This window comes from Buteo buteo, chromosome 2, assembly GCF_964188355.1.
Source record: "Buteo buteo chromosome 2, bButBut1.hap1.1, whole genome shotgun sequence".
NCBI lineage: Eukaryota > Metazoa > Chordata > Aves > Accipitriformes > Accipitridae > Buteo > Buteo buteo.
This window is the reverse complement of record NC_134172.1, coordinates 69,453,098-69,468,525: the sequence shown is the minus strand read 5'-3', so window position 1 is coordinate 69,468,525 and position 15,428 is coordinate 69,453,098. Positions and strand designations below refer to the sequence as shown.

The 15,428-nt window shown below is 39.9% G+C and overlaps 1 protein-coding gene across 8 annotated transcripts in view; it reads right to left on the bottom strand.

Moving 5' to 3' along the window:
• EYA2 (EYA transcriptional coactivator and phosphatase 2) overlaps window positions 1-15,428 on the bottom strand; it is a 105,429-nt gene that overhangs the window by 43,866 nt on the left and 46,135 nt on the right. For all 8 annotated transcript variants that reach the window (XM_075018724.1, XM_075018695.1, XM_075018703.1 and 5 more), the window contains 3 exons: window positions 11,919-11,967; window positions 11,160-11,302; window positions 8,160-8,276 (listed from right to left, as the gene is read on the bottom strand). In XM_075018724.1, coding sequence (XP_074874825.1) covers window positions 8,160-8,276; window positions 11,160-11,302; window positions 11,919-11,967 — 309 coding nt within the window. The remainder of the gene's footprint in view (window positions 1-8,159; window positions 8,277-11,159; window positions 11,303-11,918; window positions 11,968-15,428) is intronic.

Genomic DNA, 15,428 nt, shown 5'->3' with positions numbered 1-15,428 from the left:
AACCCATGTTTTGAGTATTCTATCTGACCTCCACAAATGCTCCCAAGATAGCCAAGCAGCAGGTTAGGGAAACGTCAGTCCTTTCTTCTCTGTTGGCTCCCACATACCACACACAAACTGTATTTTCTTTATCCAGTCCCTTCACTATTGTCCCCCTACCTTATTGCTTCTCTCTCATTCATGACTGTCATGCCTGCTTCCATCTCCCCGATGCCATCCTCTGCAAGCCTGATGACAGTCAGTCAAACAAAACTCTCAAGCTTCCTCCCACACTGCTGTTCACACTGAGGAAAAAGTTCCTCCTAAGTATTTGCAAAACTAATGTTTCGAAATACTAATTTTCCACAATTCGTCCAAAACTCCTGACACTGGGTAGGAGGCCAAGATGCTCAAATTACTGCTTCTAATGCAGATTAGTATTATTATTCTTCCTTTATACTTTTCCTAACTCCTTATCTACCCTAATTCATGACCAAGGCTCATAGTTGCAGCAATAACGTACAAACAGCATCACCACCACCACTGGGCAACACTCACACATTTTGTTTCAGTGTGAGCACCCAGGTGGCCAGCTAAACTTTATGGATATCAAGTCTGATCATTTGTACAGGACAACCATAGAATTTTATCCAACGCTTCCTGCAGTGGACCAATGACTTGTCTCACACTCAAATATATACTTCTAAAACTACCTGTAGTAGTTCTAAAGCAGAGATTTGGACAGACACTCAGAAACACAGGAAACAAGCTAGAAGAATGAAGCCTCATGAAGTGCAAGCCAGCTCTTCACAGCAGGCAGCTAGGTGTGGGCAGAGCTCTCCTCCGCACATGCCTCTGGTGAAACCTCCTCTTGAGCACCTCAGCAGATGCAAGATACCTCAAAGTAAATGCTCTGTCTCAGAGAAGACTCCTGGGTTTGGCTGTATCACCATCATCTCTACAATTAATATCATTTTGCCATTACTTCTGAGTTTCCATGGGTGCTATTCAGCCATAAGAACCTGTGTCCCCACTCAGCCTTTAAACCTTACCACAAAGCCTGGTGTTCCTCAGGGACAAAGACATTCCCAATAAACCGCTGATGAGCCTGGACAGAGCAGAAGTTACAGATAATCTGTCAGCCCATTTCTCTCTTACAAACACACACTTGCTCCCTTAGCTTCAGAACCATCCCCCCTGGTGTCTGCTCCTTCCACCAGCACATCCTCTTCCCAAGTTCCTCCTTGTTTAATAATGACCAAGGAATGAGTTCTGAATGGAACCTCAAAAAAAAGCAGTAAATGGAAAATGGAAAAATTAGAGTAGGGCTTTCTCCTTGGGTAGCAGTAGCACAGATCCTCGCAGCTTACAGTGCATCACTGTCAACACCTTTGCCTCTCCCCTTAACTTCCGTCTCCTGTAAGATAGCTCGTTTTTAAGATAGCTCATTTTAAAACAAAGTAAATGTAGCATGGTCAGCCCCTGGTGTTTAAAAATCTTTGAAAGGGAGACTGTGCTGTTATCCTGAAGAACCTTGTATTTACACTGTAAAAAGCGATGTCTGACCCCTCCTGAAGAGAGGCCTCTCCCTGCTGAACTCACCATGGAGTGGAGCACAGCTTTACAGCCACAGTTTTAGACTGCAACTAATGCAAACCAGCTGTGAAGCAGAAGCTTTTGAAAGAGACTACTCATTTTCTACTGAGGTTTTAATTTTATGAATCTAAGGCATCTGAGTGACAGTTCGCTGAGAACATGCTCTCGCTTTCTTTTATTTTCTGGGACTTCAGATGGATTCACTATCTGTATGCTGAACTGTGATCCACATTTCTCAAGTGCAGATTGAAATTTCCTTTTCTCACACATTTCATCACTAAGTACTTAAAGAATCAAGCTTAAAATTAAACATGCCACTTCCTTTGCAAATTCATGCATGCAGAGCTAACTATTAATGCCAAATAGATATTTATGGCCTCATATTAAATATGTAACACACAAACTGGCACATAATTGCAAGAAATTCAGGCAGCTCTTGGAAAAAAATTTGTCTAGATTATCCAAATATTAAAAAAAGCCAAAATGTTTCCAGCACAAGGAAACATTTCAATTTATTAAATACTCTGATTCATAAGCAATTCATTCCACAAACATAAGCAACACATGTAATTAGTCCACTTGGAATCAGCATTGCACAAAAGAAATGCTGCTTTCTATTCATTCATTATTTGACAGCTGATCAGAACGGACTCTACAAAGAAAACAAATGCTCAGCAGTAGCAAAGAATTTCACTGCGTAGGTCTTTGGCCCCAAATTTATGTCTGTAACGAAATCAATACTGCTTTGCAATTCCTTGGCAAAGGAAAGTTATCCCAGTTACATAACTGAATTTTCCTTTGTAATGTAAAAAGTATTTGTGGGTAGATAGATTTGGATATTAAAAAAAAAAAAAAAAGTGGTCAAATCTTTTCCTGCCCAACGACAGTATCCCCAGTGGTCTTTGGCCACAGTTTTAACTGTTGTGCAATTTCATAGTTTCATACCAGCTGTCATTTTAGCAATAATAACTGAAGAGCAAGGCATTGTCTAGGAATTAATGACAAGCTGAGAAGAGATGGCCTGATGTGCAATAAAGGGCTAACACATGCTCACGCAACCACAGGAAATGCTCTGTAAGCTGGCTGCTATTGCTCTCTCTGCATAGCTGATGGTTTTCTGTTAGCTAATGTGCTGGCACAGTTTTCTCTTTGTATTTTACATAGCTCATTAAATGATAAGTTTCTTATATTCCAGAGATTTCTCCCCCACCCTCAGCAACAACAAGCAGTTTCCTCAACTGCCAGTTAAGATGGTAAGCTCTTTGGGGCAGAAGTTGAATATAATCTTTGTGTCTTATGTTGAGTTTCTATCATTGAATAATAATTTTACCAGAAGTCTGAAGATATCACTGAACTGCTAATTGTCAGAAAATGTAAACTTAGAAAAATGTGTGCTAAAAAGCACGATATACTTCTAATATCTTGCCTAGGATGTTGTTTGGGGATTTAGTGCTGTAATCGTACACTTACATGAGATTGATTAAGAAATGGCATAGTCCTTGAAGCAACATTTATTTACCAGCATTACAAATTTATCACTTTAAAGACAAAAATCTAATGCAAGCTGTTACCTCCTCTTCCAATTCATGACTCTAAAACCGAGTGGCAACCCCAGATTGGTCACAAGCATATTTCAAATATCTTCGCTTCATTATGAAACAAATTAATTTTGTAAATACAATAATGACATGAAATAAAAGTGTATACAGCACTGGTTAAAAAGAAAATGTCACTCCTTCAGAGTAAATAAGTGAATACCGGATTTCAGTCTATTTGAATGTTACTCAAAGTCTGACGATATACTATCATAGCCATTGTTACATGGCAATTAAAATAATTATTTCAATCTATAGTACCTTTGTGATATAGTTTCATGTCATTTTTATGAGCTATGGAACTTGCCAATCTCATCTTTTATATCTATATATGTGTGTGACATATTGCATTAGCCATTTGGTTTATAAACCCTCCCACGCTTAATTTATTTTCATGCTAGGGAAGCATGAAAATAGATTTCCCCTTCGGGCTAGCTGTAAAATAGTTTTTTTTTCTTTACCACTTAATGACCAAAAGAATGTTCTACCCTCATTCTTGCTTTTTAGTGGATTCTGTTCTCGCCCAAGACCAGGATACAGTTGATAATTGGAGTCAAAGATGAAAAGCTGAATGCTACCCCATTACACCTGCATCGTCTGTGTTTGTAGTGACAACAAACAGCCTTAAGAGAGAGCAGACTTTGGCTTCAGAAGTACCATGTTACTGACAACAGCCATCAGGGAGGTTAGGCTGCAACCTGAAACACATATCCCAGCCAGAGTTAGTGCTGGTACCAAAGACATAGGAGAGGAAACAAACCAGCACCAACTATGTTGGCACTTACTGAAGGAGAACATTTGTCCTAGAGCCCTGTGAGACAATGTATTTGTCACTTCGGTCATTTATTCCTTGGTGACTGGAGTAACACACCTACAATGGGTACCTATTTGCTGGCTGGACCATGTAACTCATAAATGAGGGGACAGTGAGGAGGAATCACATAAGCTGCACAATCTGCTCAAGATTCACAGTCTGACCACCCACACCCTCCTGCAGATGACTTCACTACGTTGCTCTGGGAGCTGGTTCTCAATGGAGGCAAACAATACCAAAGTTATTTCACTTAAGTAGCTGAGCTACTACCATCTTACAATACTTGCAGAGATTAGCTTAAGAAAATAATTTTTTCCTCACACTTTAAAATACAAAACTGAGCAGCGCACACTCCTGGAGATACCTTTCCTTGCTGATCCCCTGCATGTCACCCTCTTCAAGATCCCTCAATAAACATTTTGTCCTTGAAGTGGGGGTTAAGAGCTTGACTCTTAAAGTCCCCCTGAAATTTGATTTTATAAAAATATTTAAATAAAAATTTGTCCTTTTCAGCTGGTTTAGCCCATCACCCAGAGTCCTTGCCTGGGTCAGCAACAGGATGACCAAAAGGACTGAAGTGAACTTGGCAAATGTCTCAATGGTCCTGGAGCTGGGTGGCATGGAGAATTGCTTGCTCACATTAGGGAGACAGAGTGATCACCTCCCCACCCCCAAGTGCTGTGGCGTGGGAAAGCACTGAGCACACATTCCTCGGTAGCACTCAGCACAGGAAGGCTCCTGGCTTCTCACTCAAACCTTTCACTAGCACTCAGCAAGGTAAATAAACCATAGGGTCGGGGAGCTTCAGACTGTTCCTCTAATGAGCAAGGAGAAGGGTGGAAATATTTGTTTACAACAGGAAGACACATTTACTCCTGCTCCCTTTGCCTTGGAGAAAGCACCTGCCACTTGCAGAAACTGTTTTCCTCTGTTTTCTTTTGCATTAAAGGCTTAGTGAGCTGGCTGAAATGATCTTTCTGGCATAAAAATCTGAAAAGAAGTGATTTAACCTAATACCATAGCATCGCCCTAGGGAACATTACCTCAAAGCACTTTGGGCACATTCACGCTCATACACATATGCATTAAGTTCCTCCCAGCCTGTTTTGGTACAACACATGGTTGTGTCACTATTGTTTGCACGTGTAACATTTTCAAGTGCTGATGCACAAAACTTGCTTGTCTAAATCTCTTCATTGAACAAAGAGGCCATCTTAAAAACTTCAATCCCAAGTAAGTCAAGAGTTTGCCTTCTCAAACAGCTCAGCTAACACAAAGCACGTGTGGAAGCTGTGTTCTGGGGAAACAAAAAATGACAGAAACCTAGACAGGAATAATACACTGATCTTCCAAGGCAGCAAAAGAAAACGCCAGTAATTTGTCAACAGTGGTGTTAAATCCATCAGTATCTAATCATATAGCAATTAGTCAGGATGCAGCATGATTGCTATTGCTCCAGGAGAGCACAGACCCGGCACTTCAGCCTATCAATGAAGCTGTGACACTCCAGTACCTACAACTGCTGGTAACTGCAAGCCACAGTTTTACTAAAAAGAGAGGACTTGCACTGCTGACAGCGTAACACAATCTCAAGACAAAATTGGTATGTTCAAGGAGCAAAATAGAAGCCAAAAACTGAACTCCTGTTAGGAGTAGGACAGGTGAAACTTGTAGGAGTCAAGGTGACAAAAAGAACAGCTTAGGCAACGGTTTTGTTTTGTTTTGGGGTTTTTTTGTGTCACATTCAACCCAGGTGTCACCAGCATATCCCATGAGGCATTCAAGCCACAAAAAACCACCTTAGTGTTAGGGATATGTGCTCTGACAAAACTAGCACGCGAAGTCTCATCAGAGGGTCATCTTTCAGTCTTCAGCTTTCTTAAATAACTCCTACAATAAAACGGATTTTACCTTTTTTCCCATCTTTCATAACTGTTTAGGATTTTATTTGCTCTTAGACTTAAAATTGAAGTGGATGTGTCTGTCCACCTTTCACACTCAGGGTTGAGCAGAATTGAGAGAATTGACAGAAACAGCTTTGCAAGGGGGTAGCTAAGTGTAATGACACAAAAGGGCATTTTTCTTAGAGGTTTTAAAAAGACCCCCAACAATATCAAAAAGCAAAGTGAGAGACTTGATCTCTCTCCCCTTCTATGGCTTCTACAAAAACTTGGGAAAGCCATGCAATTCCTCTTTGGTTTTCCAACCCTTGGAAGATCTCTGAGGGAAGGACAATGCCAAGGCAGAGCTTTGTCCTCATGTGCATTCCCCTTCCCTTCAGCGAAGTCAGTCCCCTTGGAGTGACTTTTTTCCTCCAGTGAAACAGCCTCTCAGAGAGCTCATGCGTCTGTGGTACAGAAGGAGTAGCACTACTACTGGGAGGGCTGCTGCAGTTGTACCTGAGCTGCTTTTTAAACTAGCAAGTCTGGATATGTACAGCCACAGCAGGAAAGGGTGCAGCACGTTTAGCCTGCATGGCTGATGGGCTTCCTGACTCTTCCCATTCACAAGCACCTAAACTGGACAATTTTAAACTATTTGAGCTATGTTCATTTGTGCTACTGTCACATCTTTGACAGTAATTAAGATATTTGCTAAGAAACAGCAAGAATATTTGCATTTTGATCTCTTTGAAATGTTTTTTTTAACGCTTGGCTCAGTTCACACACTCATGGCAATTCATGCTTAATGCAAGGCACTGTCAAATGCAGGTGTGCTGAGGTTTAGCAGAAGACAAAATCTAATTTTTAATTTTTACTAGTCAAGTTCAATACAAACACCAAAGTGGACTCAGAACTTGAGGCCTACAGGTGAGGAATGAAACTGCACTCCCAGGGGACTCAAGGTAAAGGCACAGGGATAGAGTGATATTTTAAGGACATTATCTGTTTCTCAGAATATACTCATTATTCTTATATGTAAAATGACTGATCAAGCTGAAATGGTTATGTTATGGTTCCTCTCATCTGCTATTGTTTTGTTAGAATTTATCATCATTCTTTGCAGGATTTTTGGACAGGTGTTTTTAAATTCAGATTACACAGAGTACATCCAAATTTCAGTACTCCTCCTCCAACTCATGCTTAATGACTCAGCAAGTCCCAGGAAAATAAATAAATACACATCAACATAATTCACAAAGATCAGGAACAGTACAGACTGAAGGAAAAAGCATACTGAATACCAGCCAAATAATGAAAACCTGCCATATGCAGTTCAGGTTTCTGACCAACAGCACCAAAATGCTCAAAGAAATCAAATACCATGCTAGAAATCGGCTAAAGGGAATCACAAATGAAATTCCACCATTTTCATTTAATTTACACCTCCTGGCAAAGGAACTTTAAGTTTTCTTTTTAGACATAAAAGTACATTCCTGGCTGTACAATGAAATAAAGTGTTATAAAGCTACAAGCACAACGCACTGTCTTTGAAGCCTTAAGGGAATCCAATTCATTATTTTATAATCAATTGTTATTCTGACAACAATAAAACAGTTATTGTAAACTTACTAAATCCTAGCCCAGTAACCCTGAGGAAAAAACAGCTGGTTTCAGCTCTGCTGTTCTGAACCTTACCTCAGTAGTCTGCAGGTAATTAATGATGTTGGTACTTTGGGATTTAAAACAGGCAGATGTATCTTAGCAGGTGCCAGTTATGTCTTAACAGTAAAAAAAAATTTTTAGTATCAAGATATCAGCTTTAAAAAAAAAAATAGCGGAGAGAATATACAGCAGTTTAACTTCAGAGCAGTTTGTTCAGGACAGCATAGGGCAGAAGCATAATACTAACAGTACTGTTTGTACAAAGTGTAAAACCACCTTTGTTTTGCTTCCACTCAGAATCTAGGAATTCACACAACACAACCACCCCAGGTACACAGTCACAAAATTAATAAAAAAAAAAAAGAAAACACAGTTTCTGCAGAAAGGCAAAACTTATATTGATCATATGTGAAGCTTTGCTAGGGTATACTAGTGCTAAATCTAGTACCTCAGCCAGAAATTAATGCCTTGATGAGCAAAACAGATCTACGAAGACTTACCTCTTTCCCTATCCTGACTGCCTATACCTAAGTTTTTCATTGTAATTGCAAAAGAAGACTTGGTCTAATATGGACGTATAGGATTCTGACTTCTCACAGCACATCCTGCAAGGCACCAAGCTGTACTCACCGTGCATCTGGTACGTGTACGGTGCTTGTCCAGCAGCCGGGGTACTGAAGCTGGATCCATAGCTAAGAAACCCACTCTGTCCTGGGGAATGGCTCAGGCTGTCCTCTGTTTTAATGCCTTTGGGGCATATAGTAGGAACCAAGAGCAGAACATGAGTGTTTGTCATATGAAGGTATAAAAAAAAGCAAGTTTAGGAATTAACAATTTTTCAGGTAGATTTTATCCCAATAAACTCTTTTTTCCCTATGCTTTTTTCTTTTAAATTGCATTACCCAACCAGGTCTAATAACCAATAAAAGAGTCAAGTAAATTCATCATAAATAATACTTGAGTCAGTTACATCCTGTATCCATACCCGAATGAACTTTTGCTAAGATGGATAAACAACAATGAATAATACTGTTTTCAAAACAATTTCTGAACAAATAGTTTTGGTCTAGAATTCAACAAACTCATTGGCTTATGAACTTTCTGAACAATTATCAGATGCAAGCAATGATTAACAAAGCAACAGGACCTTCAGCGAGATAACCTCAAGGCTTCTGTTCTCAACAGAGTTATCTTTTACTTGCATTATATTTTCAGCTTTGGAAGCAAAATATTTATTGGCAAGTCATACAGGAGGGTTATCATCTATTCAGTTAGATATAACATACAGTTCAGGAACAACAGGTAAGCCCTGAAGCCACAAAAATCTTTTCATTACTAAAATCAGTCAATTAAACTGACAATTTACAGGGGGAAAAGCAATAGCTGAATTAAACATTGCAAGATGAAACCTTTGCTGGTAGTGAAAGGGGTTGATATTTTATTCTGAGATGCTGCCGAGATCATACAGCTGTATTATTAAAACAAACAGCTGAAAGGTGCGTCTTATTATGAAGCCTTTGGGCGTGATCCTTCCCCTCCTTTGCATGCCTGTTTGCACAAAACAAAAAATGGCCATTGGACACACCCCGAGTGCTGGGACTAAACAAAGACCCTGTTGATGTTCTGGACTTGGATTTACACAGTTCCCAGGCTGCTGTCATCTTTTAGCACTTGTAAGCAAACTTGCCAAAAGACAGGTTGAATTCACATGCCTTTCACCAAACACACTGTTTTCTAGCTTAATGACTCTTAAAAGCAACAAGTGTGCATTTGCTCAGGTTGGGAATAAGTTCTCCCAGATAATGTTTTCTCTAATAAAAATCACTTCTTTTAGCTTTAGGTGAGAATAGCTGCAATGCAATTTGAGTACAAGTTAGCAACAAGACGACAATGCTGCATTGTGAAACGCAGGAAGTTTATTTGGACAGTGAATGAACATGTGTTGGTGCAAGCGTCCGGCTCCATTTCTGCTGGGGAAGTGAAGGTATTTGCAAGTGTGTGCAGAGAAGCCGCTTTTCATAACATCCCATGCTTTTCAATTACATCAGCACTCCGCATGTGAGCATTCAACCTACCCCAGCTACAATTAATCTTCAGCGAATGGGCCTTTTTGGAAGTCTCAAAATTGTTGTCAGACAGCGAAATAACTTAGCACCAAATTAATTTCCACACAATGTTCTGTTTTGTCTAGAAACTGGCCGAGTTTTATTTTTGTGCCTAAAAACAATACTGCTTCATTGTTCTTGGTTGTCAGCCAGGTGGAGCTTTTCATATGCTGTGCTGAGTATCTTAGAGAGGGTATGTGGGCTGGGGGAGGGAAATCACTACTCAAGGATGCTAAGAGGTCATCTGCAGGATTTATAAGCAGCATATGGGCCTGACACATGTATGCCCTAAAGACTCTAGGCAGTAGCAAATGGCTCTACTTTCACCTGCTCTAACAGGACAACTGTTCAGTTTGCCTTGGAAATCAGCCAGCTGATGCAAACACACAAGCAGCTCCAGGAAAGGGTCTCAAAACATTCTTCTCATCGTCCTCATAGAGCTTTGGCTCTGCCAAGCCCATTTCCCTGGCCTTCCAGACCATTGCACTGAATTTCCCTTCAGTAAAAGCCTTGTCAATGGCTGTATAAAAGCTTCTTGTTGGGAAGAGACACTGTATTTGCCAAGCAAACGAAGGTGTTTAAAAGCACAAGAGAAAACAGGAGCGGAAACAGAACCATGAAGCCATTTTAATGCTGCAAGGCTCAGCACTCACATGATCAGCTGGGAATAAGGAGCCCAAAGCTTTCTGTTAAAGAGCTGTACCTAGGCAAGAGCAATATCTCTTTGGTCTTTAGGAGTGGAAAGAACTTCCCAGCTCCCTCAAGAGCTCAGTATTTCCATGCAGAGCTTGAGGACACTCCTAACACTTGGTTTACCAGGCATTCCTCTGTCAGGAGTGCTGGTTTCATTAGTCTCCTGCCTGAATCTCCCAGCTGCTCCTGCCTAGCACCATCTCCCCACAGCTGCTGGCAAGGCTGTGCAGGAAAGCAGGGAACAAAGCTGACTGGGGTTGGAAAACTGTAGGTTAGCACCTACAGCTAACAACTGTCCATTTAAATACAAACCATCTTCCAAAACCAAAGTAGTCTGTATCATTTCTCCCACGCTTTATTCTGCTCTGTATCTTGGTTCTTCTGTAATAATATACAAAAATTTTTTCTTAAAGTAGCTTGTATCATTGAAACTCCAAGAAGAATCAAGGAAGGCAAAGTGTAGTTTACCCAAATATCATATTTACAGCAAGAGACTTTGTCTTGGCAGTGAGTCATAGGAACACTCATCAGCTACTACTCCTAAGTGGCACATCCTACTGAACCTGAGTTTCTCATGCTGTCTCATATCCTACTACTGACTGGCTCCAAACTTACCTAGTTTGTAAGATCATAACCCAGGATATCAAGAGCTGATGGATAGTTCAAAGTAATCCTAACATTTTTAACCAGGTCAGATTTTCCTCTAAGCCTAGGAAGAGAACATTGCCAAGACAGAAATGACCTTTCATTCTAAAGCGTAAGACTTCAAATGTATTTTTCTAGGAGCAAGAGGACGATGTCCTCAAAGGTAACATGACATCAGAGTACTCACTGTAGGAGGGTATGCCATAGGGCTGCCCCGGAGGAGGATAGGCAGTGTATGCAGCAGCCTGCTGGATTCCCGTGCTGTACTGAGTCTGTCCATATGTTGCCATTGTTGGGAAAGATGGGATTGTCACTATATGGGGATAATGTCTATTCAGAACAAGAAAACAGAAGGTCTAAGGCAATAGTTACTGTACATGATCTTCTAGAGCACATGTAGAACACTTCTACACATTTTGATAAAATAACAAAGTATGATGGTGAATATTTTGGGAACTCAGAATTAACTAGACTGGGACAAAAGTTTGTTTCAGTATACAGCTCCTGATATGAGCTATTAGATTAAGCTACCTAAATGCATGGGAACGTTAAACTGTGCAAAATATGCACAAGTTCAAAAAATAAAATAAAATCAACACTCTGATTTTTCATGTTTCATTTTGAGTTTGCCAAAGAAGCGAGTGTCATGGGAAACCTCTGACATTTTGACATATTCCTCTGTGGTCACTCATAAACACAACAATATTCAAACTGATGGGTTTGGTTTATCCAGGGGTATGAAAGTACAATACACAGTACCTCAAACCTTCTTTCACTCCATATCTAACAAGATTAAGAACCAGTTACTTCATTGGGCCAGAGATGTGCAGGGGAACAGGTGGATGGGCTTAAGGCGAATGCTTTTTAAGGTGACAGAAGACTGCACAAAATGGCTGTTCAGCAAAACACAGTTTTTTAAATTTCAGCACTTGGCACGAGCACTCACTTTCTGGAGTACAGATGGAGAGGACACTGTGGTGCTGCTTTGCTGCTGCCTGGAAAACAAAATTGAAGGATCTTAGATTTTCATCATGTTCTGTTCTATGGCCAAGCTGATACCACTGTTTTTACCACTGCTAGGTTGAGAAAAATATACAGGAATTAGAAGACTTTGTTCTTAGCCAATCTCCACAAACTGAAGTAGGTAAGAAAGTTATTCTCCACTTAACAACAAACATAGATTTAGTTTTTAACTGAGGGTGATACTGACTGATTGAGCTACCAGTTTCTTCTTCTCATGGGACTGATATCAATCATGAAGCTGGGCTCTGGTGGGATGACTCATATGCTAAAGGCTATATAAGCAACTACTATGATTCCTGAAGTGATTTAAGCTCACTGCACTTTTTGCCCTTTTGCTTTTTTTGGTACTCTCCTAGACCATGACTCACTTTCTTTAATGTCCATTAAAATATATCAAATCAAAATAAATATTAAAAATACAACATTGTAAATCTCCTTACTATTGAATTTTTTAACTATAACCTACCTTATTGACCTGCCAGCAATCAAACTATTAAACCAGTAGAAAATGTATCACACAGGTTACGTGCAGGATGCCTTCCAATGTACCAAACAGTTGTGTCCTGCAACACTACCAAAGAAATGCGTGCCACCATCTTTATTTAGAGATAAGATTTAGGTTTAATTAATTAAATTTCAAAAAAATCCAAAAACCTGCAAGTTGCCTGCAAGTTGTACTGAAAACATCATACCTAAATGCCACCATGAATATTATGCAGGTTGCCTCCATAATGCCATCCAAATTTTGCTTCTGGGTTCCTGGCTGGAGCTGTTAGATGTTATTACAGTACTATAAATGCCAAAACACCCTCACAATCATCAATAATGACATTAAGCACAACAGATTCAGCCTCTCTATCTGCTTGCTGCATCAATGAAAACGCCAGACTAACTGCATGCAGCTTCTCCATGCAGGGAGAACATCACGTTGTCCGCTAATGGCAGCACCACCATGCTCCACACTGGCTGCTGGCATCTGTAGTGTAATTTGCTACAGGGAATAGGAAATATCACCCAATCTCACGCAGAAGATGATCTCTCAACTGCAGGTGCACATGCTGGGTGGAAAGGGAGATGCCTGCAGTGTCCCTGATGCCTGCACATTGCTACCGCCAGGCAGGACACATCTGCAGTGCTGTCCCATGCGTCAACAGGGATGCACCCGCAATGCTGTGGACGGATTATCTTCAGTATGAAGTTGTTCAAAACAGCACCACTTCATTTATCCAGCTGTTTTTAAATTGGTGAATTAAACATTTAAACCATGTTTTATTTAATGAATTATGCAAGTCCATATAAGGTCTAAATACATGCAAATAGTCCTATGGGTTTGAGTAACCTGTTATGCCATAAACATGGAGAGAATGTCCAAAAATATCTGACATGCTCACATATGAAATGTTCATTCTTCCTGATTTAACTCTTGTTTGAAATTGTTCTTTCCTACACAACCCTTTTTCACAACGTTTTACATGGCTTTATCATTTTACATTATAACATGGAGATTACACCAAAGTATTTTTAAAAACCACAGCCATTTAATCTGATAACCTTTTAAAATAAATTTCATTAAAAAATGCATTTTTATTTTTGTTCAATTGTTTATGGAAAAACCCCCATGGAGGTGCATGAGTTCTAACTAAAAATATTAATTACTAGATATAATTCTTTTTTTTAGAATGTTAACTTTTATAATGTTTGCTGTATATAAAAATAATAATGAAGTTCTAAAATTCCTAGGAAACGTAATACTGAGCTTAAAAAGACTGAGCTGAATTTCCTAGGAAACAAAAACATTCGATTAAAAGATGGAAACATCTAAACCACACACTTTCTTCAAAAAGGAGGCCCTTTTTTCACAAACTTGGAATTCTTGAGAAATAACTTTATTCAAAATAAACAACTAAAAATAATAATATCCATGTACTCCTTTCTCTCTTCTCCAGGATAATTGCAGTTGTTTAATAGGAACTACACATGAGGTTAGAATAGATTTAAAAAATATGAAAATAAAGGTGTCTGTTCTTAGGTGTTTACTGAACTCTTTTCTGAATCTGAGAGCAAACAGCCGTTTTTTAGTAATGTTCCTGAGCCTCTCTGCTCTCTCCCCAGAAACCTGCCACCCAGCCGAGTGCCTGCAAGCTGACTGCGACCGCTTTCTTGCCCCATACTTACCTTTAAGAGTCTCCCAACTGTTCCACGTGCAATATCAGAGCAGTGCCACTGCAGCATTGTTGCTTTAGGGAAGGTGGCTCTGGTAACAAAGGCACTGATGACTGGAGGGAACAGGTTTCAGAGCAAGCTGGCCACGACTGCATTGACACTGCTGCTTATTATTAAGAGAAAAACCCATCTTGGGTACATCTACTGTGCAGCAACAGACCCCAAGAGCCATCTGTCCACAAGCCTGTGCACTGGACTCTAATATCTTTCTTAGCATCATGCTGAACACCTGTTCCACCCCCTTGCTCTCGTCTCTGGGTAAGAAGAAACAGAACAAACTCACCCAAATAGAGCCACTGTGATCAAACACACTTTCATCACCCACTCTTCACTCTTCGTCCTCCAAAGTGCTTTCCTGTGCCATATCCCTCTCATTGCACCCTCCTCCACAACAAATTCAAGGCTCGTGCCCTTTTTGATCCCACCTCTCCTAAGTTTTCCCCCCGTTCTGCCAGAGCTTTCCCTCTGGCTGAGTATACCCCCAAAACACCGCAGAAGGCAAATATTACAGCTACGACCCCCTTGGTCCTCTTCCAGGGTCCCCTGCAGACACTAGCTGCTCTGTGCACTGATCAGTTTGCAAAGGACAGCTCAGGCAGGAGAGTGTGCTGGGGAGGGACTGTGAAACCTATACAGCCCTAATTGCTAACAGAATCACTCTAATCGCTGACAGAAACAAAACCATAAGGACTCCTTCTTCACACTCTTACAACCCTGAAACACCTTAGAGAAGTAAAACCCACCAGCAACCCTACCTTAGTTCCTCTACCTATAAAATGTGGGTAGCAGTAACCTATTTCCCAAGCAACAGGCAGAGAGATTTAGTTTAAAAAAAAATTAAAATTTAAAAATTTAAATATTGACAAAGGATAGTGTTATACAAGTGTACATATTCATTTACACACATACAGATACAAAGATTGTTTTTAAATCTGAAGCTAGGCTTACCTGACTCACCTTCAAACTCACTTGAAAAGTTTGCTTTGACTTACCTGAAAGAAAACAGTTTAGAAAATTAGATTTTTAGATTGTGAAAACAAAAGCTATACCATTTCTGTCACACTGTCCCTCATTACCAAACAGAATTGCATTGAAGAAATACATTTCTTTTTAGTTTTAATTAATTTAATTCATAATGCCTTTACATTTGAAAAACAGCAAAACAGACAGTTTGAGCATAAGCTTAATTTCTTTTCTATTTGAAAAATAT